Below are 23,116 nucleotides of genomic sequence, written 5' to 3' on the forward strand. Positions count from 1 at the left end.
GAAAGAAATTAAGGGCTTGGAATATGCCACCTCATTTAAAAGCCAACAATTGAATCCTAATTGTTGTTAGCCAAACTAAATGTTAAAGTTAGTCTTTAGGGGAAAAATACAAACACACATTAACAATTGTGTGCTCCACTAGAGAGAATTTTCTATTTACTCTTTCAAGGGGGTGGAGGTGATAAAAATAAATAAAAAGAGAGATCAAGGGGTTTGACTTCCCCATTCTCTTGAAATTGAACTCTAATTATTTGGAAATAGATTCAATGTTCTCTAAAAGCCAATCCCATAATCTCATTGATACTGGCAAGACAAATATTTAAGAAGTATGTTGTTCCTCCAACAAAGGACGATCAAGTTTTGCTTCAAGACCTAAATAATCACAAATCATTTCAAGCAATGAATGGGAGTGAGTCACTTTTTTTTTTGGTTGTTGTTGTTGTTCCCTTGACACCCATGTGGATTTCTATGATGATTATGTTTAGATTTTGATGGTTATCGACGTAGATTAAATGACTTTTGTATTGGGTCTTTAGGATTCCATAGTCAATTGAGGTCACAACTTAAATTCGTTCCTTTTGCATTCCAAGTGTTTGATAGATTGTCCCAATGAATAAATTTTGTGATTCTTTGACTTTATTAATAATAAAAAATGTTCAAAATAATGAGTTGTTATTCTGATTTTCAAAGAAAACTTTTGAGCCAGATTGACATCAGATTGAGCTTGCTGGATCTTGGGACACTCCGACTGGAACTTGGGGCACTCCGGTGTCAGGAAGAATAAAACATAATGGCTGAACGTTTCCTAGGAAACTAACATTAAATACTCTTTGACTTTTGGAGAAAATGACTTCAAATATTTTCTAAATGTTTGGGCAAATAATAAATTTATTTGCTGGGCTTGAAAATCAACATGATTGGGCTTAAGAAACTGATTGTATTGGGTTGTAGGTTTATACTGATACTCCTCATGCCACCATGTTTGTAGTTGCTACTTTACTTCGGTGTCACAATGCCTTATGGGAGACCTCATGTCTGAGATTCCACTTTGATGAATTGGATATTTTCATGGTGCCCGTGAGTCTTGAATGCAAATCGTGAAATTTTGTTAGTAAATGTGAATTTAATGTAATAATTTAAGGTCATGCGGTAATTTGCATATTATCAATCAATTGTGGGGCATTGCTCATTTTGGAAGCTTAGGAGTGATTAATATAGAACCAATAATTTAGGGAAAGTGCAATTAACCCAAAAAAAATAATGACTCTAAAATTCAAGTGCCTTGCAAACTAGTTTTTTTTTCTTTTTCTTTGAGGGGATCCTTGCAAACTAGTTGAACAAAAAAGTGTGACAAATTCTTCTTTTGGTTCATTTTAATAAATTTTCTTTAATTTCAGTTTAGTGGGGCATAAAAATTAATGTTTCTTTGGAATCTTTACCCAAAAAAATAAAAGTGTTTACCTCACACCATTAGAATAATATCCAATCACGATTCCCCAAAAAAAAAGTTCAATTCCCAGAAGATAAGTAAGGGCTATAAAATGTAAAACTAGATTTATTATTCTATTATTTTGTGCAATTATTGCATAAAATACCACATTGTACAATTGCTTGATCAAATTATGGCACAATTGATACAAAAAACAAATTGGTCATTTACCCAATCTATCAACTAACCACAATTAGATTACACGATTCTAAAAAAAAAACCGTATTTATTTATATTTTTGAGAAAAAAAAAACCATATTTAGAGTACACTTTGCCATGATTATACTCAATTCAATAACCTTATCTATTTTTTTGCAACGAATAACCTTATCTATTAGTAGTATTTTGTTTCCTTTAATTACTTGGAACTTGGAAGAAGGAAAAAATAAAAACCCATAATTATCCAAATTGAAAAAAAAGACAACAAAACTCCCTCAACAGCAACACACACTACTAGAATAGCAAGTACTAGAAACCAACAGCAACATACATCATCGAACTCCAAATCCCCAATCAAGACATAGACCCATGGCTGCCGGAGGCAGTGGAGGCGGCGGAGCTAGAAAGTCCACCACCAAAATCGCCACTGCCACCACAAAACGTAAAACCCAGAAACCCCAAAACAAGAGCCTCGACCAACAGAACCTCCTAGCACTCATTTCCACCGCCACCTCCGCCACTCACTCCTTCCTCTCCCACCACGACCTCCTCCTCCTCCCTTCCCAATCCCTCGCTCTCGAATCTCTCCTTTCCTCCTCTTCCCTCCTCTCTCTCCTCCAACCCTCCAAACCTCTCTCTCTCCCTTCTCTTCCTTCTTCTTCATTACCACCTCCGCCACCACAACAACAACCACAACAATGCTGGTTCTACCGCTTCCTCTCCGCCACTTCCTCCACCGACTACGACCCTCGTTGGTCCCACTTCTTCCACATCTCCAAACCCTCTTTCTCTCACCTCCTTTCCCTTCTCTCCCCTCTTCTCTCCACCTCTCTTCCTTCCATCTCTCCCAGTTACGCTCTCGCCGCCACGCTTTACCGCATGGCTCACGCCGCACCTTACAAGGCGGTGGCACGCCGGTTCGGGTTCAGTTCTGGTTCCGCAGAGGCCTGCCGGGCCTTTTACACGGTGTGTAAGGCTGTGAATGAGAAACTAGGTGATTTGTTTGTGTTTAAAGCTGATATAGATAGAATTATAGTGGGTTTTGGGTGGATTTCGTTGCCCAATTGTTGTGGGGTTTTGGGGTTTGGGAGGTTTGGTGTTGAAGGTGAAGTGTTAGGGAAAAATGAGTCAGTTTTGGTTCAGGCATTGGTGGACTCTGAAGGGAGGTTCTTGGATGTCTCAGCGGGGTGGCCAAGCACGATGAAGGCCGATACCATTTTGCAACAGAGTAAGCTGTATTTGGGAGTAGAGGAATCGAGGGAGTTGTTGAATGGGCCAAGGTATGAGCTTAGTGATGGAAATTCGGTTCCTCAATACATATTGGGTGAGTCTTGCTACCCTTTATTGCCATGGCTTTTGACTCCTTATATTAGAGCTAATGAGGAGGATAGTTTTGGTTCGTCAGAACGGGAATTTAATTCTGTGCATAGTCGCGCTATGGGGTTGGTTGGCACAGCATTTGGGAGGCTTCGGGCTCGGTGGCAGCTTCTAGGGAAGCAATGGAAGGAGGAGTGTGTTGAGTTTATGCCGTTTGTTATTGTTACGGGGTGTCTGCTGCATAATTTTCTGATCAAGTGTAGTGAGCCGATGCCGGATGAAAATGTGAGGTGCTTAAGGGAGAGGAATCTTCCTGTTCCTGAGGGAGAGCTGGATGAGAGTGCACAAAGGATCAGGGATGTGCTTGCCTCTCATTTGAGCCGGGTAAGCCTGAGAAGATGAATGCTTTGGTTATGCTTGTAATTGCTATGCCTTTTTTGTAAATACTAACTAACAATGCATGTTGGATTTTGAGTGAAATTGGATGACTTGGAAATTGGAATGGAATCTAGACATGATCTGCTTTAATTGAACCGGGTTTTTGGGTACGCATAATACATACACACATTATGCCAGTGTTAATGTTTACCTTAAGTGTTGAAATTCATTCATTAACAATGAACAGCATATTAAGCATATGCCATGCGTATAAGATGTCTCATACAGTACTTGTCCTTCATTATTTGACATAAAAAAAGGAAAAGATTTTGATATTGCACAAACTTAGTGACTAATATCTAGCTTAAAATTTACCATTTAGCTTAAAAAGTGTGATTCTTTTTGGTCTTCTGTGACTGTAGTGTGAAGGTTTAGAGCAAGTATCATGGTTAATTTTCCAATTTTAGGAAAAATCTGTCATTAGGTTGCTGCAGGACAGTTTGTTTCATAAGAAGTATGGACTGATCTAATATGGGAGAAAATCATAAAATTAAGAAGCTTCCTGATACTTTTTATCAATAGTAAGGATATTTAAGGCAACGAGGTATCGCTAGCAGAAAGACAAGTTTAACTTATCCAAGTGGAAGGTTGAGAGAGAGATGAAAAGGTGAAATTAGTGGAAAGGGAAGGTGAAAAAAGATTGTCAATTTGTCATAAAGGAAAATTTGATCTTATAATAAAATGATTTTGATTTTTGTCCATGCTATCTTGAGACATACCTTGCAATCGTCGGCTCTTTTCCTACTCCCTGTACAAGTGGGTATTTAATGCTTCCTTGAACGTGTGTTTGGCTAGATAATTTGTTGCTGGAATTTAAGGGAGAGCTGGACTTTTGGGAATGAAATTTTAATAATTCCTTCGTTTGGCCTGATGAGCTAAAACATTGCAAACTAACGGGGGGGAAAATTATCATGGGATTTGTGGGTCACAAATTCTGGCTTCAAATCCTGTCAAAATTACTTCAATAAATTTGGTAAAACACAATTTTCTTTCAAGCGCGCCAGGTTGAGATTGCCTTCTTCAGATTTCAAGCATGACCAACCCAAATCATTATTTACAGTGATCCTAGCCATCTAGTCTCTCTTTATCCCTTACTCTTCAGATTTCAAAACTAGATATTCGCTTGAATGGTAAGTCTACATTATAAAACCTGAAATTCTTTACTTCCCCACAGGTGCTCAAAAGGTAAGTCTTCTGCCTTGCAATGATGTTTGATTACGTAGATGGTTGTATTTCTTTTCTTTATTTTCGTGTTGATTCTTTATTTATGAAACTTGTATGATGAAATAGTCTAGCTTTCTTGCACATGCAAGATTTGTTCTGAATGGGTATTTGCAGACCATGTAAGGGGGAAATTTTTTCTAAATGGCCTTTATGTTTTGAATGTACATTTTGGATCAGAATGATTTTCAAAGTAAATCATTTTTGCCCTTTTCACTTATTTTTGTTGTTGAGTTTCTCTCATATAAGTTCCAGCCATGGTTGAATGGGATTTTTAAACATTTTTTCTTATAATTATTGGGATTTGTGTTCATTCGAAGTGATTGACTGATTGTGTTGATGGTACATGGGCCATAAAATTAGTAGTCTTTTACACTCTGACAACTCTGACACTGACAATAGGCGTTCTCAAAAATGCAAGGTTCGACTTTGGTGCCTCGTTCTATCATTAGGTCCTGGGAATTTTAAATTTTTGCTGCTATGGGATGTGGTGTTTGTGCTAATGGGAAGGATGTGGGTATTGGAATTCTAATTTTGGATTCACAAGGAAGAATTGCTGCAACTGCAACACAAATGGGCGGTTGGTTTTTAACTAAGCAGCATGCCATAATTTGTGCCTTGGTGTGAGCTCTAAGATTTGCTAAGGAAATGAGTTTTAGCTCAATTGCACTTGTTATGACATCTTCATCACTTAAACCGGATTTAATGAACAACTACATTCTGTTTTTGGGCCACTGGACTTATCCAGGAGTGTTCGATCTATTTGGTTACAATCTTTTGCTCAATGGCATGTTAGGCTAGTTTCAAAGTCTTGTATCAGTTTAGTAGCCCATTTACCAGCCTTTTCTATTACTGTAGGTGTGGACATGTGGATATAGAGGAAAACTCCACCCTGCCTGCGTAGCTTGAGTCTTAATTTAATAAGAATCTGGTGTAAAGTAAGGGGTTAAGCATGTCAGATTAGCATTTCAAAAAATAATGAATAGGATGTGCCAGGCACAATTACTACTCAATAAGACCCATATGCTCTCTGTCACATCAGATAGCTACCAATGCCGGTCTTCTCAAGCTCCAGCCCTCACCAGTTGCTGCCGTCGTCCCTGACAATGGCTTCCACACTCACCTACCTCTCTCTCTCTCTCTCTCACACCCAAACCCTCTATAATTTGAACCTTCATGGCCAAACAACTATTATGTTAATTTTCTTTTCTTTTCTTTTCCTATATGGTCTTAGCAGCCAAACAGATCAGTAAAATTTTCAATTAAGAATAAAAAACACGGTTCAAGTATCTTATTCCCGTTCAAAAGCTTAAGCAAGCCTAAAATGTGAGTCATAACAAAAATCTTGGATCATGATCAAATCTACATCTACATTTATATAATACTAAAACTTGAAATGTAGCATTTAATGTTGTTATGCTCATGTTGAGCCACGTCAGCAGTCATGTCATTTCCATAATATTTTTTTGTATTTGTCCAACAATTTAAAAATAATTTCTATCAATTTTAAAATACTAAAAATTATAAAATAAATCCCACCCCTATCTCCATCACAAAGCCCACTTCTTATCTATATATATCTCTCTCAACTCATCATCTTCCTCTTCTCAAAAAAAAAAAAAAAAAAAAAAAAACACATTATCTTCCTACCAAACAAATTGCTAATGTTTATCCTATTAATGACTTCACCATTAAATCTCAATTGCCTTAAATTCAACAATCACTCCTCTCTCTTTTTGACTTATCATCTCTTTATCTTCATTGTAAAGCTCATTTCTTATCTATATCTCACTCTCAACTCGTCATCTTCCTTTTCACAAAAAAAAAAAAAAAAAAAAAAAAAAAAATCTTCCCACCAAACAAATTGCTAATGCTTTTCCTATTAATGACTTCACTATTAAATCTCAATCTATTAAATCTCAATTGCCTTAAATTCAACAATCAATCCTTTCTCTCTCTCTCTCTCTCTGACTTATCATCATCTCCTTATCTCCACCATAAAGCTCACTTCTTATCTATATCTCTCTCAACTCATCATCTTCCTCTTCTCAAAACACACACACACACACACACACACACACACACACACACACACACATCATCTTCCCACCAAACAAATTGCTAATGTTTCTTCTATTAATGACTTTACCATTAAATCTTAATTGCCTTAATTTCAACAATCAATCCTCTCTCTCTCTCTTTTTGACTTATCATCTCCTTATTTTATGGTTTGTGCTAGATTTTTTTTTTACGATGTTATAATAAGGTGGGTTTTTATTTTTATTTTTCACTTTTCAATTTTTAGTCCTTTTCTTTATATTCATATTTACAATTTTTCTATACATAATTGTATTTTAACCATTAAAACTGTTTGTGTCTAAAAAATTGGAATGCATTTTATTGATTTAGTACATGTGAAACAATTAAGCTCTTTTTTTTCTTTTTTGGTTTGGTAATGTTTTGTTTTGTATTGTCTGTTACTATATCTGGATTTCATTGATAGAAAATAAAGAGTATATTTTTAATGGTTCCGGTTTTTGTTTTTGATTTTTTTTTTTTTTTAAAATCTATGGCAAACTAACCTTTCTCCTAGCCTCCTTCATAATAAAAATCATTTAATGTATTGATGTTAAAAGGAGCTTTCTTAACGGACCAGCTAATAAAGAGTGAGTTTGTTTGTTTGTTTGTTTGTTTGTTTGTTTGTTTGTTTTTTTTTTTTTTTTTTTTTTTTTTTTTTTTTTTTTTTCTTCTCTCTCTTCTTTAGAAGAGTCATAAAGAAGTTAATAATTGACTAAGGTAAGGGAGTAATTAATTTACACATGGTAGCCATTTTAAAACGGCTTCTCTCCCCATCAAAACATTCATTTGCCTCCTTTTGTATTTAAAACCCATTGATTTAATTTTTTATATATAAATTGTGAATTGCTTTCTTTCCACCCCGTAAGTCACCAAATTACAAATAAAATTGGAAACCCCCTTTGAGTTTAGTTTTTTCTTTTCTTCCCCCTCAACTTCTTTGCTTTTCAGCTACAAATTTTATGGTTTGTGCTATAAATAAATAAATAAATATATATATATATATATATATATTTTACGATGTCGTAATACATTGTTTCTTTTTTCTTTTTTCCAATTGTGAATTGTTAGTCTATTTATTTATATTCATGTTTAAAATTTTCCTATACATAAATTTTAACCATTAAAATAGTCTAAAAAATTGGAATGCGTTTTATTAATTTAGTACATGATCATTTCCCTCCCATTTATTTATTTTATTTTTTGAATGGCTTTGTTATTTGTTCTATTTATGTTTACTATATAAATTCTTGCTAATTTTCTTTAGTCTCATCTAAATCTATGCTAACTTCTAACTTCTTAGGATACTTTGGAAGAAGAAACAAAATCTTCCACATATTATGATCAATAGGTATAGAGCGTATGGTGTTTCTCTTTTTCTTTGTATTTGAGATTATAACTTAGCTTTGTATGGTTTTCTCATTAATTTTATGATGTAAATAACTTTATGGCAAGTCATACATACTAATGTATTTTTTTTTTTTTTTAAGATCTAATCTCTAATTCTAACCATTTATCATCTCAAAAAAACAAATTCTTACCAATTATAATTTTTAAGGAAACAACTCTGGGACGCTTACAATGTTTAACTATTGCTCTATTTTTTCCATGATAATACTTGTGGGGCCCAATAGTTTATGGGCCCGGCCCGCTCGCTTATGGGGAGTCTACAGGTCCACACTGAAGGAGGCCAGGGCCCAAGCTCAAAAATAGGAAGTCCAAAGTGGCCCGAAGATACAGCCGAGGACAGCTTAGTCCTCGGCAGGCCCGAAGTCTCATGGATGAGAGTGACCTACAAGCTAACTTAGAAGATCAGAAAATATCTTGGAGGAAGTTGTCCTTAATACCCTTCACTGATATGACACTGCACCTAACATAGCCGGATTTTTAGGCTTTATTGATCATCTCCAACAATTTCGGGATTAGATTGATGGGACAGATATCTGTCCCGGAAAGATCGATCCTACACGTGGACGAGGGACAACAAACGTAGGCTAGTATAAAAGGAAAGGTAAACTAATAAGGAAAAGGGAGCCCATCTCACTTCCTGAGAAAAAGCTTCAGGAGGGAGAATGCCCGGAGAATATATGCGTATCACCCCATAAAACCCACCGTCGGGTCACCGGAGAAAACTTTAGCGCTCCTCGGACATGATCCGAGAAGCCAAATCCCTCAAGTTACGAAGGTGTAAGGCCTGAATATCCAGACTACAGTCTTTTCCTATCTTGACTCATCTAAAGTCCGGCCTGTACTAACGCCCAGTGACCCAACTCTAGCCTTTCAAGCCCACTCTCTACAAATGTTATTGTAAGGGATTTTCTGTAGGCGAGCCCATCATTGTTGTTGGGCCGCTTGAGAATCGTGTCCCTACAATTGGCGCCGTCTGTGGGAAGGCTTGCGCGTTGGCGCGAGTGGCGCATAAGCCAGTTCTCTAGCAAGCAGAGATTCACGAGTCTTCCTCATCTCCGGCGACGTGCGGTTGTTGCTCCGCCATAAACTTCTGCTAGGGGCTACGCCTTGCACCGCTAACGACGCGGGCAGCTCCAGGGGCTTCCGGCCTCAGGCCAACTCTCCCCTCCTTGGCCCGTGGGCTAACCTTCGAAAAATAAATAACATAACTATAGAGAAAAGACTACTTAAAAAGAAATCTTACAAGTTTTGGACAGAACCAAGGCCTTGCATGGTCCTCGGACCCAAGCCTATGGGGAAACCAAGTACAAACAAGAAATCTTACAAGTTTTGGACAGAACCAAGGCCTTGCATGGTCCTCGGACCCAAGCCTATGGGGAAACCAAGTACAAACAAGAAATCTTACAAGTTTTGGACAGAACCGAGGCCTTGCATGGTCCTCGGACCCAAGCCTATGGGGAAACCAAGTACAAACAAGAAATCTTACAAATTTTGGACAGAACCGAGGCCTTGCATGGTCCTCGGACCCAAGCCTATGGGGAAACCAAGTATAAACAAGAAATCTTACAAGTTTTGGACAGAACCGAGGCCTTGCATGGTCCTCGGACCCAAGCCTATGGGGAAACCAAGTACAAACAAGAAATCTTACAAGTTTTGGACAGAACCGAGGCCTTGCATGGTCCTCGGACCCAAACCTATGGGGAAACCAAGTACAAACAAGAAATCTTACAAGTTTTGGACAGAACCGAGGCCTTGCATGGTCCTCGGACCCAAGCCTATGGGGAAACCAAGTACAAACAAGAAATCTTACAAGTTTTGGACAGAACCGAGGCCTTGCATGGTCCTCGGACCCAAGCCTATGGGGAAACCAAGTACAAACAAGAAATCTTACAAGTTTTGGACAGAACCGAGGCCTTGCATGGTCCTCGGACCCAAGCCCTTGCATGGTCCTCGGACCCAAGCCTATGGGGAAACCAAGTACAAACAAGAAATCTTCCAAGTTTTGGACAGAACCGAGGCCTTGCATGGTCCTCGGACCCAAGCCTGTGGGGAAACCAAATACACAAAAGCATCATCGGAGTTCCCTATATCCCAGTCGATTGCTCAGATGGATTGTTTAGAAATCATCAGCCTTGGACGATATTCACGCGCGTATCACAGAATATCCAACTGATATCCCGGTTAGTTTCTTAAGTTTGATTTATTATGAATTATCGATATGATGCCTGGTAGTGTTGGTAAATTGGAGTTAGTTAAATTATGCTTCAAGCTATTTTGCACTAAATATTCTTGAAGAAACGCACACATAGGGCACACCCATTCACAAAATAGTGTTGTCAAAGAAACAGTGTTGTCAAAGAAACAGTGTTCAAAACAAGTAAAGAAATTTCCATTCTTACTAAAACAAAGAAATAGTACAGCGTACAATGAAAAAGCAGGAATCAGTTTGTGTCGAAGCTCACTACATAACCAAGAAGAAAGGAAAATACAAGAGAATAAAATGAAGCTGAGGAGGTAGATCAGAGGAGAGGTTGGCTACAGCTCCAAGACCTTGTTCTTCCTCAATGCTTTCACATGCCCACAACTCAAACAGTAAAAGAGACCCAACTTGAGCCTGACACCGTTGAAGGAAAGGTGCAGGGAGTTGGAGGTTGAGGGTCTTTCTCTAAATATACGCCTGCCACAAAGCAGAGGTGCTGATGGCGGAAAATCTTTCTTCTGACATACCAAAATTCTGGCATGAACAGAACCTGCTTCAGATTTTGACTGAAAGAGGGAGAGACCCCTTACCCCCCAGGACGAAATGGAGTACTCTCCTGAACTTATGCTTCCTGTGCCCATACTGTACTATGTTGAGTCTCATGAAGGCACGGTGTATCAGCGGCGGAGAAAGTTCTTTCTTCCCAACCCTTGCCTTAAACATGTTATGCTAAGGGGGGAGAGCTCCGGATATGGAAGCTGTGATGTGGGAGAAAACTGAAGGATTTATGCGTATATAAAGCAACTTTCTCTCCCTCCCATTTATTTGAAAAGACAAGGTGATGGCAGTCAACTCACGCGGCGTCCCAAGGAACGCTACAGACAAAACAGTTCTGGCTCAACTTCCAACATCAACTGCAACCACAAGATTAAAGAGCCTTGTAAAGGCGCACCTCGGTCACTGTGACATCAGAGAGTACCGCGTGGCCAGAGGTTGCAGAAATATCTCTTAATTCATAGGCTGAGTGGATTCGTGGTCCAGGCCCGCTTTGTGTGAGGGCCCAGGTACTGTGGCCCACGCCGAGCAATGGCCGTGGCCGAGGACAACCCCTGCTCGGCGCCTTGGGAAATGCCTTATGAAAGGGAGAATCTGAACTCAAAGAGTTTTGGGCAGAACCTAGGACTTGCATGGTCCTCGGACTCAAGCCTATGGGAAAACCAAGTACGAAAAAGATATCTTATAAGTCTTGGACAGAACCTAGGACTTGCATGGTCCTCGGACTCAAGCCTAGAGGGAAACCAGGAACATAAAAAAAGATATCTTATAAATCTTGGACAGAACCTAGGACTTGCATGGCCCTCGGACTCAAGCCTATGGGGAAACCGAGCACCTAAAAAAAAAAAAAAAAAAAAAAAGGTTAAGGCCAGTGTGTTAAGAAGATGGCGAAACGAACTGATGATCGTTAGCCTAAAGAAATTGCTCATTGAAAGGGTGACATGTCCTCGGATAATTACTTCTTGCACCTTATCAAGCACTTAATCCCCATCGCGATTAATTTCAAGGTAAATCTCGTTCCTCACTGGTCGGATTGTTATGTCGAATAATAATTTTGTTAAAGTTATTATGGCGTCTTTTTATTAGCACGTATTTTGGCCTTAGTTGTCATTGGTTCAAATGCTATGCTACTGTGCCGAGCAGAACTTGCAAATTTATTAGAACATATAAACAGAACATGCGAAATAGAATAACAGTAACTTTTATTAATATAAAAATTATTACAACGTACAAGGAAGGGCTTAAGCAAGCCTATACAAAAAATGAACTGTTGAAGCAGTAATAACATCCGTAATACAGATAAGTAAACCGCCAGGTGTCCTTTAAACTCGTCTTCAAAGTCTCTCTAAAATCTCTGCCTCATTACTGTTCATATCAGAAGGAGAACTTTGTATAAAAAGGGAGAAGGGGAAGGAAGAAGAATTGGAACACATGGAAGCACTTCAGCAAGCTCTTGTCGCTGAGGAGTGCAAAGGAAAAAGAAGATGGAAGACATGAGCAGGAAGGAGGAGAAGAAGAGGGAAGCAATAAAAAGAAAGTAAAAGGAGCAAAAGAGGGAAAAGGGGAGCCATATTAGGTATGCTCATAAGAGAGCGGATGGAGATGACAAGGGAGGTTTTCGACTCAGTCACACCGGAAGTGGGGTGTGACGAGTCCCTGCTTCGGATTTTGGCTAAAAGAGGAGGGAGGCAAATCTTGAGTCTCCGCCATCCTTGCCCCGACCGAGCCATCTCAAGTTTTGTTAGGACATGGCGTTTCTGGGAAAGGAAGGGTTTATTCATGGCTGACTGCTATGGTGGATGTATTATTGGATAGGATATAACCAGAGGAAAGAAGTAAACTCGGGGAAAAGCCTGAAGGGTTCGAATATGGGAGAATCACTTTTTGTCATCTCTCTTTATATAAGGGAGTAAGATAAGGGCACGTAACACGTTCTGATCCCCAAGGAAATCTGCGAATAAATGTGCATCCGTTTCGTTCCCCCACGCTATCAGTAACCGTTAGATTTGGGAGGTCTCGTAAAAGGAAGATATTAAAGGCGTGCTACGGATAACCAAACGGTATAAGCGCATCACGCGTAAATCGAGGGAAACATCTTGTAGACCGGCGCATTCCTCGGGGAGGTGAAGAGTCGCCAACGTTGATCAAGGGCCGAATTGAATGAGCCGCGATAAAGGCTCGGTATTACCAAAACCCACCTTTCCAACCAAGACGTTGGACAGCAGGGTTTTGAGGGGCTATTATGGGGCCCAATAGTTTATGGGCCCGGCCCGCTCGCTTATGGGGAGTCTACAGGTCCACACTGAAGGAGGCCAAGGCCCAAGCTCAAAAATAGGAAGTCCAAAGTGGCCCGAAGATACAGCCGAGGACAGCTTAGTCCTCGGCAGGCCCGAAGTCTCATGGATGAGAGTGACCTACAAGCTAACTTAGAAGATCAGAAAATATCTTGGAAGAAGTTGTCCTTAATACCCTTCACTGATATGACATTGCACCTAACAGAGCCGGATTTTTAGGCTTTATTGATCATCTCCAACAATTTCGGGATTAGATTGATGGGACAGATATCTGTCCCGGAAAGATCGACCCTACACGTGGACGAGGGACAACAAACGTAAGCTAGTATAAAAGGAAAGGTAAACTAATAAGGAAAAGGGAGCCCATCTCACTTCCTGAGAAAAAGCTTCAGGAGGGAGAATGCCCGGAGAATATATGCATATCACCCCGTAAAACCCACCGTCGGGTCACCGGAGAAAACTTTAGCGCTCCTCGGACATGATCCGAGGAGCCAAATCCCTCAAGTTACGAAGGTGTAAGGCCTGAATATCCAGACTACAGTCTTTTCCTGTCTTGACTCATCTAAAGTCCGGCCTGTACTAACGCCCCGTGACCCAACTCTAGCCTTTCAAGCCCACTCTCTACAAATGTTATTGTAAGGGATTTTCTGTAGGCGAGCCCATCATCGTTGTTGGGCCGCTTGAGAATCGTGTCCCTACAATACTAATATCCATTACTCTTACTTGAAGCATATACCTCGATGTGATCTTATTCTCACATAAAAAAATTTGGGAAAAAAAATAATGAATATGGAAAGTCTCTAATTTTCCATAAACCAATATGGTAGTCCAAAAGTTCTCAGAAAATTATTAGATACTCTCAGAGTATCCCATTCATGTGAGAGGGGGGAGTATGCATTTATGATACTCCGGAAGTACACAATAATTTTCCAAAGTTCTCTATTCAGACTTGCTATTATGTTACCACATTTAATTCGATGAGTTTATACTAGGGCTGTCCACGGGTTGGGTCGGGTCAGTTTTGGGCCCAACCCGGACTCGACCCGCCGGTGTCGGGTGGAAGGGTAGAGGAACCCGGAACCGACTGTTGGAAAAATCGGTCAAGTCGGTTTCGAGTGGGGGTGAGCGTCGGTCGGTTCGATCAGTTGCCGGAGTAAAAAAAATCATTGAAATCTGAAAAAAAAAAAAGGTTGCCAGAATTTGGAAAATTGTGCCGGAATCTGGAAAATCTTGTCGGGATCTGGAAAATCTGCCGGAATCTGGAAAATCTCTCCGGTATCTTCATTTTTTCTCACTGGAATCTGAAATTTTTCACTAAAAATTGTTGGAATTGGCCGGATCTAGCTAAATCCCACTAGATCTAGCCGGATCTGGCTTGATTTTGCAGGATTTGGCCTGATTTTTTATACAACTCCGGTTGGGTTCGAGTTGCTCGGGTTTTGGAGAAGCAAACCCGCCACTCGACCTGTCGGTATCGGTTCTTGAGAACGGAAACCCGCCGCCGACCGACTGGACCTTCGGTTTGGGTTGGCGTCTGGAGGTTTGGTCGGGCTCCGGTCAGGTCTAGACAGCCCTAGTTTGTACACACACACACATAAACACCCATATATGCAACTTAGTAGTTAAAAATACAATTTTTAATTATCAAAATATATAAGGTCTCTTCCTCTTCTCTAACCTTTCCCCTCCCACGACACTTATGTATCATTTATACCTTTTCCCCTTCTCCTACATATTATATATATATATATATATATATTATCTTTTTATCTCTTTTAAAACCAATAAGCTTAGTATTTGTGATGGAAAAATTTCAATTATCAATACATGTTTGTTTTTTATATCTACTACATATCAAAGGTACCTCTCTCTCTCTCTCTCTCTCTCATTTAGATTTCTCTATAATCTTGACATTCTATTTGTTTTAATGCTTTATGATAGGCATTTTACAAGTTTTGGAAGTTCTTGGATTAATTAGAATGGAGAAAGTTAATATATGAAGATTGATAAGTATTGTCAAGATAATAACAATAGTTTTTTATGTCAATAAAGCAATTTGAATAACATAGCTTAAATGATAAATGGTTGTTAAGTTGTCTATATGCTGGTATTACTAATCAAATTCTCTTACATTATTTCACTTTTTGTATTACTATTTTTTTTTTACTTTCACATAGGTCACACTTTTTAGCAAGTTTTCCTGGCCATATATATATATATATATATATAGTCATCTACTTGGATGATTTCCTTAGCAATTCTACAATCATCAATGCATTACTCTTGCATTATAATTATAGATTATTGCATTGTTTGTTGACACATGATAATTTATAATTCAAGATCTTTTCCTACTATTTTCTTGGCTAATTTATTAAAATTTAGAAATTGTGTTTGACTTCATCTTGCTAGGTTCTTTTTTCATGATCATTGGTTTATATGCTGTGAATTGGGCTAAAGTTAAAGACTTGGGAGAGATCAAACAAGATACAGTTGTACAACTACTACATGAATCATTTAGAGAACATGAGTATTAAATGTATAAATTTCTTAGTAGCTTAACATAATGAGGTGATTCCATGGTATAAAAAAATAAATATGGACATGTATAAACAATTATATCATGAATACGTTTGCTTTTATCTACACCTTTTATGTTTTTTATTGACTGACTAAAATCAACTACACATTTAGCTTCTTCTCAAGAGAAAAAAAAAAAAAAAAAAAAAAAAACTTCACATTTAGCTTCCTTAGTTTTTCAAAAATTTTAAATTGTGTGTAAAGGAAAAATATAAATCAATATATGTTTTGGGGAGAATTTTTTTATTTTTATTTTAAATTTTTTTATTTTTTATTTGTAATAGTTGATTCTCATATATGAGTTTAGTGATTATTGAAATATAAATTGTTATAACTTTGTTTAATAGTTCTTATGCGAAAAAATGAAAATAAAGTTTGGATAAATTGCTCATTAACTGTGGCGGCCGGTTAGTCAATAAATTATTAAAGTCAAGTTAATTGGGCCTGTGACCCATCCAAGGACGTAAAGCTGTCCAAGGAGGCCCATATCAGGTTGTAAGGGTAACCAAACGAAAGGAAGAGTAGATATCACGTAAGGTGAGTTTAGTATTTGTCCGAGGACAAAATCCTTCTTGGCAATATGAGTCCGGGGACGACCAGAACGCTACCTTGTTACGAACGTACCTCGAAGCTACGTTATCACTAAAAGTGAGATATGGGACCAAGGGTAAGAAAGAAAAGGCAAACAAATATCTATAACAACAGCTGCCTCCGCATTAATTGCCTCTCAACCAACTCTCTGGCCGCATTAATGTGGAGGTGATGCCTGAACAGTGATGAAGCAGTCTTACAGCTGCTAGTTGGAGGTTCCAGAAGGTGTTAGATGGGACAGAAAGAGATCTCCTGAACCCAACTTACACGTGTGTGGTGAAGATGATATCCAGAGGGCAGTATATAACATGAAAGAAAGCATTGAGGAAGAGGAACGGAACATCAAAAAAACAAAAAGGACTCAGAGGAAAGCCTGAAGAACAAAAGAACTAAACTTGTTTCAAAGAAAAACTAATTGTTATATCATTGCTAATCCATCTATAAACGTGAGGTTTAATCAGTTTTCTTTTAGAGTTAACCTAGTTCTTGAACACCCACGCTCTATAAATTTTATTGTTTGAGCCTTTAACGTACGAACCCAATACCAGTTTGGGATCGTTACAAATTGAGTCCTTACATTAACAAATTCAAAAATGCAAAATAATGTTAGCTTTCATATGAAATCATCAAGATTCATTTTCATGTTCTAATAAAAATTATACATTCTCTTCTTTATTTTTTTTATTGTGTTGCATTTTGGTGCATATCTCATTATATTATAACGTATTACAAAATATTTTGTCATATATAATAATTAAAAATAAAACACATCATGTTTCCTTGGCAAAAAAAAAAAAAAAAAATATATATATATATATATATATATACAAAAAATCAAGATATAGACTTCTTTAGTTACAGAATATATATTATATATTATAGTGTAATCACATTATTGTGAGATGAGTTTGGGACTATTATTTATAAGTCTTAACCACTATTTTTATTTTTTACTTAACATAAAAGAATATGATGTCAAATTTTTTCGTGTATCGCGTAGATTTGCGACTAGTATATCTAAAAGTTGAAGCGTATCATTTATTGTCGCTATGCTCCAGTTAAGCCACATCATCAATCATGTCACCTTTTTTTTCTTCATTTAAAAAAAAATTAATATATAAATAAATAGTGTAACTTTACACATTCTCTAACTCTTTAAATCCAACTCACCATTAATTCAACCATCTTCCAATTCTCAACTCTTCATTTTTCCCTTTGAACCTAATTAGCTCTTTTGAAGTTCAAACCCTTCAATTCTCACTCTTGCCATTAACTATGTTATTTTTAACACTATAAATTTCCAATTGCTCTCTCTCTACCTTCGCAAAGTTGCCAAAGTGACATCAAATTTAAAAAATCCCTTCGAGGTTTTTTCTTTTCCTTCTTATTTTTTTTTATTTTCCCCAACTTCAGTTTTTCCATTGGAATTTTAAAGTTTGTGGCTAATATGTTTTTTTGTGGGTTGCTGACAATGTGATCACTCTGGGGCTATGGATGGCTAGGATTTGGTTTGTTTGTTATGAGAAGGGTTTTCAAGGATTATAAACTTCTTACTTCATATTTATGTTATACAAATTTTATTTTATATTTGTGTTTTACCTGTTCAATTTGTTTATATATCAAAAGCTGAAGCTTTTGTTATGCTTTCGTTGATCCATGTCATTAGCCATGTATTCTTTTTATTTGTTTTTTATTTTGCTTTTTTGTTATTTTGTTTACCTTTTTCAAAAGAATGCAAAATATTGATGATTTTACATATTCTCATGAATTTACACATTCTAAATAGTCTTAACTCTTTTGCTTTACTCAAAAAAAGGAGAAAAAAAAAAACTCTTTTGCTGTTCCTCAAAAAAAAAAAAAAAAAAAAAAACTCTTTTGCTTTAAATTACGCTCTCCTCCTATTACTCAATGCTTCTTTAGATAAATTAAAAAAAAAAAAAAAAAAAAAAAAAAACTCTCAAACTATCCATTAAATGTTTTCCTATTTTTCACCTTCCCCATTTTTGTGGGATAGATTATGTAGAATCCTCTCCATAATGATCAGTTGCAACCCACTCACTTTTCCTATTTACTCCACTAAACACAACTGGCTAACTATTTGAATTCACAATTAATAGTCCTCCTTGGTCTCTCTCTCCATCAAACAAACGAATAATATCACCCCACTTTTCCACCACCTTATTAAATCCATTTTAACATCAATTCAGCACTATGATTCTTTGATCTTGACTCCTACTCCCCCAATAGATTTATTTTCTTTATATATTGCAATTTCTCCTTCTCCAGTTCTGCAAAAGCAGATAGAACATCATCAGACTTGGTAATGCTCTAGTATTTTTCGCTCCTCTTCAATCAACTAGGAAACCAATCTGTCTCTCCTACTCTCTCATATTTCTATATTTACCAAAACCCAAACCACTATGACCTGTGTCTCATGCTCTCGGTTCCTTCGTTCTCCATCAAATTTAATCTATTAAGAAAATTGGAGAACTAGACAGTGTAAAAGCAAAAGAGACATATTGATGAAACTGCCAAGAAAGAGTGATCAATCTTTAGGCCTGAATTTTTTTTTTTCAATACAAATACTTTAATTGTCACCCATTTGTTTGTTTATCCCGTGTGGAATGTCAATTTTTTTTTTTTGGTTTTTGTTGCATGACATATACTTGATGAAATTTCTCTTAGACGTGTGGTATGAAATGTCTCTTAGATAAAGTTTTAAGACATGAATCTTGATAAATCTGATGTTATGAAAGGAGTAGGTTATCAATGGGAAGAATACTTTTGAACACTATTTCTAAACTTGAGCACCACATTCTCTTCGATGGATGTCTCCACACTTGAGTTCCAAATGTTTTTGTGGCTCCTAATGGTTGGGAGAGGTTTCTTAAGTTTATGTCCATGAATTCCATCTACATATTGCATGAATTATAGCTCCTTACAATGAGGGTTTTGATTTTAATATTTGTTTTTCTATTGCTTTAGTTTCTATTGGTCACATTTGCATATGCACTCTCTTTTTGTAATTAATTGCAAGCATAAGATTGAAGGGGAAAAAGGCTTGCTTTGTTGGTAGTAGAAAGAAGATGTTTGATGTGGGTATGCGGGTTTGCACCATTTGAGAGTTGTAAAACTATATTATACACTTTTTGTATAATTTTATAGACATGACTTAAAAGAGCTAAAAAAAAAAACTAGAAATATTTCTAATTATAAAAATAATAAATGACCAAACAAAAAAAAAATGTTATTAATAAAAAATCCAATGTTCCTTTTAAACTAATTTATAAAAACTAATTTGTAAATATTTTGTTGATGGAAACGATCAAGCTCAATCAGTTATTGAAGTTTTACAAATTTTACTTTTAAGAGCCTTCACTTAGAAAGCAACTACTTTTTGCTATTTTGGAGCTTTTAGAGATACCACTACTAAATATGGACTCATAATTGCTTTATTTTATGGGATGTTGAGGGAAATTAACACTGTTTTATTTAGCCCATTATTATTGTGGAATTTGTTGATGTTGATATGATACAAATCGACAATAAAAATTTTCCGCGTTTATTTTATATATGAACAAAATGGTGGATTCATAAATATTTGTAGAGTATAGGAAAAGTCATAAAATCTTCAGTGTAGTTATATATTTTGTTATTGTTGCATCCTATGTGTTTAGTAAAATTCCTTTTAGACATCTTATATTTTATTCTCAAATCCTTTTTATTTTTGGTAAGCTTCTACTTTACTTAGATAATTATCTTTAGGAAAAGACAAAAAAGAGAGCAAAACAAAATAAAGTTTACTTGAGAACATCATTATGCTATTAATGTTTTTATGCATAGATACTTGAGTAATTTGATTAAATTTTTGTTGGCACTTATTATTATTCCAACTATCCTAATTATATCTAGCCCTTTAGATTATTTTTTGGGAGTTCAAGACTTCAAATAATAGCCTAGCAGTAATGACATCTTTTGTGGTATTCCATTATAACGTCCCATTATTTGCTTAAAATTTTCATATATGCAATACTTATTTCATTTTACATTTTTGAATTAATATTTTGTTGTTTTTTTTTTTCACTTTTAATCTCTTTGCAGGTTTTGAAATTTCACAACTTCTATTACAACAAGTAGCACCGGATTAAGCTTATGTTATGGGAACAACAAATGCAATGCCTATGATGCCCCCACTTTTGCACAATTAAGCATTGCACCACATAAGCAAGCTTCTCAATGGTGTTGGTTTTTATGATGAAGTCAATATTGATGTTTGTAATGCAAGTCTAAGTGGAGAATAAACTTTGAGATTCCATAACTATGTACAACACATGGAACAAGAGGTTGAATTTATTTGTACAAAGTTTTGAACAATAATGTATTAAATAGTTTTATATAACTACTCTACGATCGTCTCAGTTTATGTATTGAAAACGTAAAATATACGCATTTCCATAGCAGGCAACGTGGTTTCAAGGCACCTGTGGGAATTGGGGGCTTGTTATCTCTACAGAAGCTTAGTTGTATTAAGGCAAATAAAGGCAGTGACTTGATCAGAGAGTTAGGAGAGTTGAAGCAATTAAGAAGTTTGAGGATTTCGGATTTCAGAAGAGAAGATGGAAACGCCGTTTGTTATTCAGTCCAAAAGCTAACCAATCTTTTCTCTTCGTTTCTTGTCTCCAATGAGATCATTGATTTACAATATTTGTCTTCACCACCTCCATCTCTTCAGCGGTTACACTTGGAAGGACGTTTAGACAAGTTACCACAGTGGATGATCCACTTGAATCCCTTCACCCTTTGCCTAATCTAGTTGAACTTAGATTCTATCGAGCATATGAAGGCCAGGCGTTGCATTTTCGGGCTGGGGGTTTTCAAAGGCTTAGGAAATTGTTGCTCTACAGTTTACCAGGATTAAGGTTCATTACAGCTGAGAAGGGGTCACTGCCAAGTCTTGAAGTGGTCCAGATTATCGATTGTCGATTGCTAAAGAGGCGGATGCTTTTGGGCTTTGAAGACCTTAAAAACCTGAAAAGAGTTGAATTCGGATTTAATATTTAATATTTATTATTATTTAATTACAATATTTTTATGTAATTTTTGTTATTTTAGGTTTAGGTTATTTATTTCATTCTTTTTAGGTGTTTTTAATGTTGTTTAGTCAAATTAGAATTTTATATACTTTTGTAGACGCCTTAGAGTTTCTAGTTGCCCTAGGTTTTGTTTTTACTATTTAAATGCATTGTAGCCTCTAAGGGCAATGCAGTTAATAGACTATTATCAATAAATATAGACTTTTGTCAATTTTCTTCATTAGTGGATTTCAGTTTTATCACTATGTGGATTCGAGGAATTCCTCATGGATTCGAGATTTACTACCTAGAAACTAACAGATTAGTTTCTGTCTATCAAAAAGAGTATTATGTGTGCTTTCTTTAAATTTTCGGACATCAGTTCACTGCCAAGTCTTAAAGTGGTCCAGATTATCGATTGTCAATTGCTAAAGAGGCTGCCGGTTGGCTTTAAAGACCTTAAAAACCTGAAAAGCATTGAATTCGAGAATGAATTTGATGTGTTGCACGTGCCAGATGTTAGAGCCCATTTTATACCAAAGTGTGGACTAGTAGAGATAAGCGAAGGGAGGATGACTTCATGTTTTAACCCGCCAAGACGTAAAACTAAATAGAAAAAGCATTTGCATAAGTCTTATGTAAAATTTAAAAAACCTTATGCTTTACCCAACTAACTCCCAAAACCTAGTACATCAACCAATGTAAAGTTGTGCAAAAAATTCATTTTTGCTACACTAACCGTGTAAAGTAGCCTTGTAATTTTCATTATTTTAATTTTTTCTCTAACCTGTTTAATTTTAATATCCAAGTGGTTGTGCTGTTGTAGAATGCAATATGTTGGTGCTCCTTATTGGCTAATAGAAATTTATTAAAAATTCGAACTTTGGATTTGAAAAACTAGAGTACACATGCACTTTAACAGAAAGAGTTTGATTTAGTGGTTTCCAAGGCCTTATGAGATCCTAGGTTTAAAACTCCTAGTCAGTATCTTGGGATCATCGGTCCCAAGAGATTCCTTCATGTAACTTTGTTTGTGTGGTGGGATGGGAGAACTATACATCCTTAGAGAAGTAGTCATGCTCTTGAGTAGCTCTGAACACCCACGTAGCCAAAAAAAGAAAAAAGAAAAAAAAAAGAGCAAGGCATTGCAATCTTATGGGAAGACCACGCTTCAATGAAGTTAAACCACACCCAATGCTAGTGAGGATTTATACATAGAACTACTGTAATTCACAACAAACACTGTTATACAACCTGAAATTTCAGGTTTGGAGAGTGACCATTTATGTAATGGAGGTCCATAAAGAATAGGATTCGGCTCATAGCCACTTAAAAGCTCCCCACTTTGCTCTCAAGTATTGTCCTATAAGTCGTCAGTCTGCAATAAGGGAGGTCATTTGACGGGGGAATTTTTCCACTCAATCTTTATGTTCCATCAACAACAGTATGATTGTTTAAGTGTTGTAACTCACACACAGATACACCAAAGCTACATCACAACTTAATGATTTGGGACTATTACACCTCATTACTTCTTTCTTATCAATATGGAACTGACACTCCTAATGGGAATTAGCACGTTTTATTAATATTTTTCTAGCCGATGTGGGATTCCATAACAAACTAGAAAACCTCTAAACTATTCACACATGGACGGGACTTAACAGAGAGATACACAATTATATATATGCCCATGGCTGATGGGTAGGCAAGA

At 36.7% G+C, this 23,116-nt stretch overlaps 1 protein-coding gene across 3 annotated transcripts; it reads left to right on the forward strand.

The window, feature by feature from the left end:
• Positions 1 to 1,883: 1,883 nt before the first annotated feature.
• LOC126715499 (protein ALP1-like) lies at positions 1,884 to 5,382 on the forward strand. 3 transcript variants are annotated; one of them, XM_050416122.1, is made up of 2 exons: positions 1,884 to 3,349; positions 5,027 to 5,382. In XM_050416122.1, exons 1-2 carry the CDS (start codon positions 2,018 to 2,020, stop codon positions 5,090 to 5,092), a joined length of 1,398 nt encoding a protein of 465 aa, XP_050272079.1. In that variant the 5' UTR covers positions 1,884 to 2,017; the 3' UTR covers positions 5,093 to 5,382. The 3 variants fall into 3 exon arrangements, with proteins under 3 accessions (XP_050272079.1, XP_050272078.1, XP_050272080.1); XM_050416121.1 differs by having other exon boundaries at positions 5,046 to 5,382; XM_050416123.1 differs by lacking the exon at positions 5,027 to 5,382 and adding an exon at positions 4,578 to 4,745 and having other exon boundaries at positions 1,885 to 3,349.
• The last annotated feature ends 17,734 nt before the right edge of the window (positions 5,383 to 23,116 follow it).

Source organism: Quercus robur, chromosome 2 (genome assembly GCF_932294415.1).
Source record: "Quercus robur chromosome 2, dhQueRobu3.1, whole genome shotgun sequence".
Lineage (NCBI taxonomy): Eukaryota > Viridiplantae > Streptophyta > Magnoliopsida > Fagales > Fagaceae > Quercus > Quercus robur.

Coding starts and splice junctions, on each gene's coding strand:
- LOC126715499 (XM_050416121.1), top strand. CDS start 2,018: ATGGCTGCCGGAGGCAGTGGAGGCGGCGGAGCTAGAAAGTCCACCACC. Junction 3,350..5,045: donor TTGCCTCTCATTTGAGCCGG/GTAAGCCTGAGA, acceptor CAAAAATGCAAG/GTTCGACTTTGGTGCCTCGT.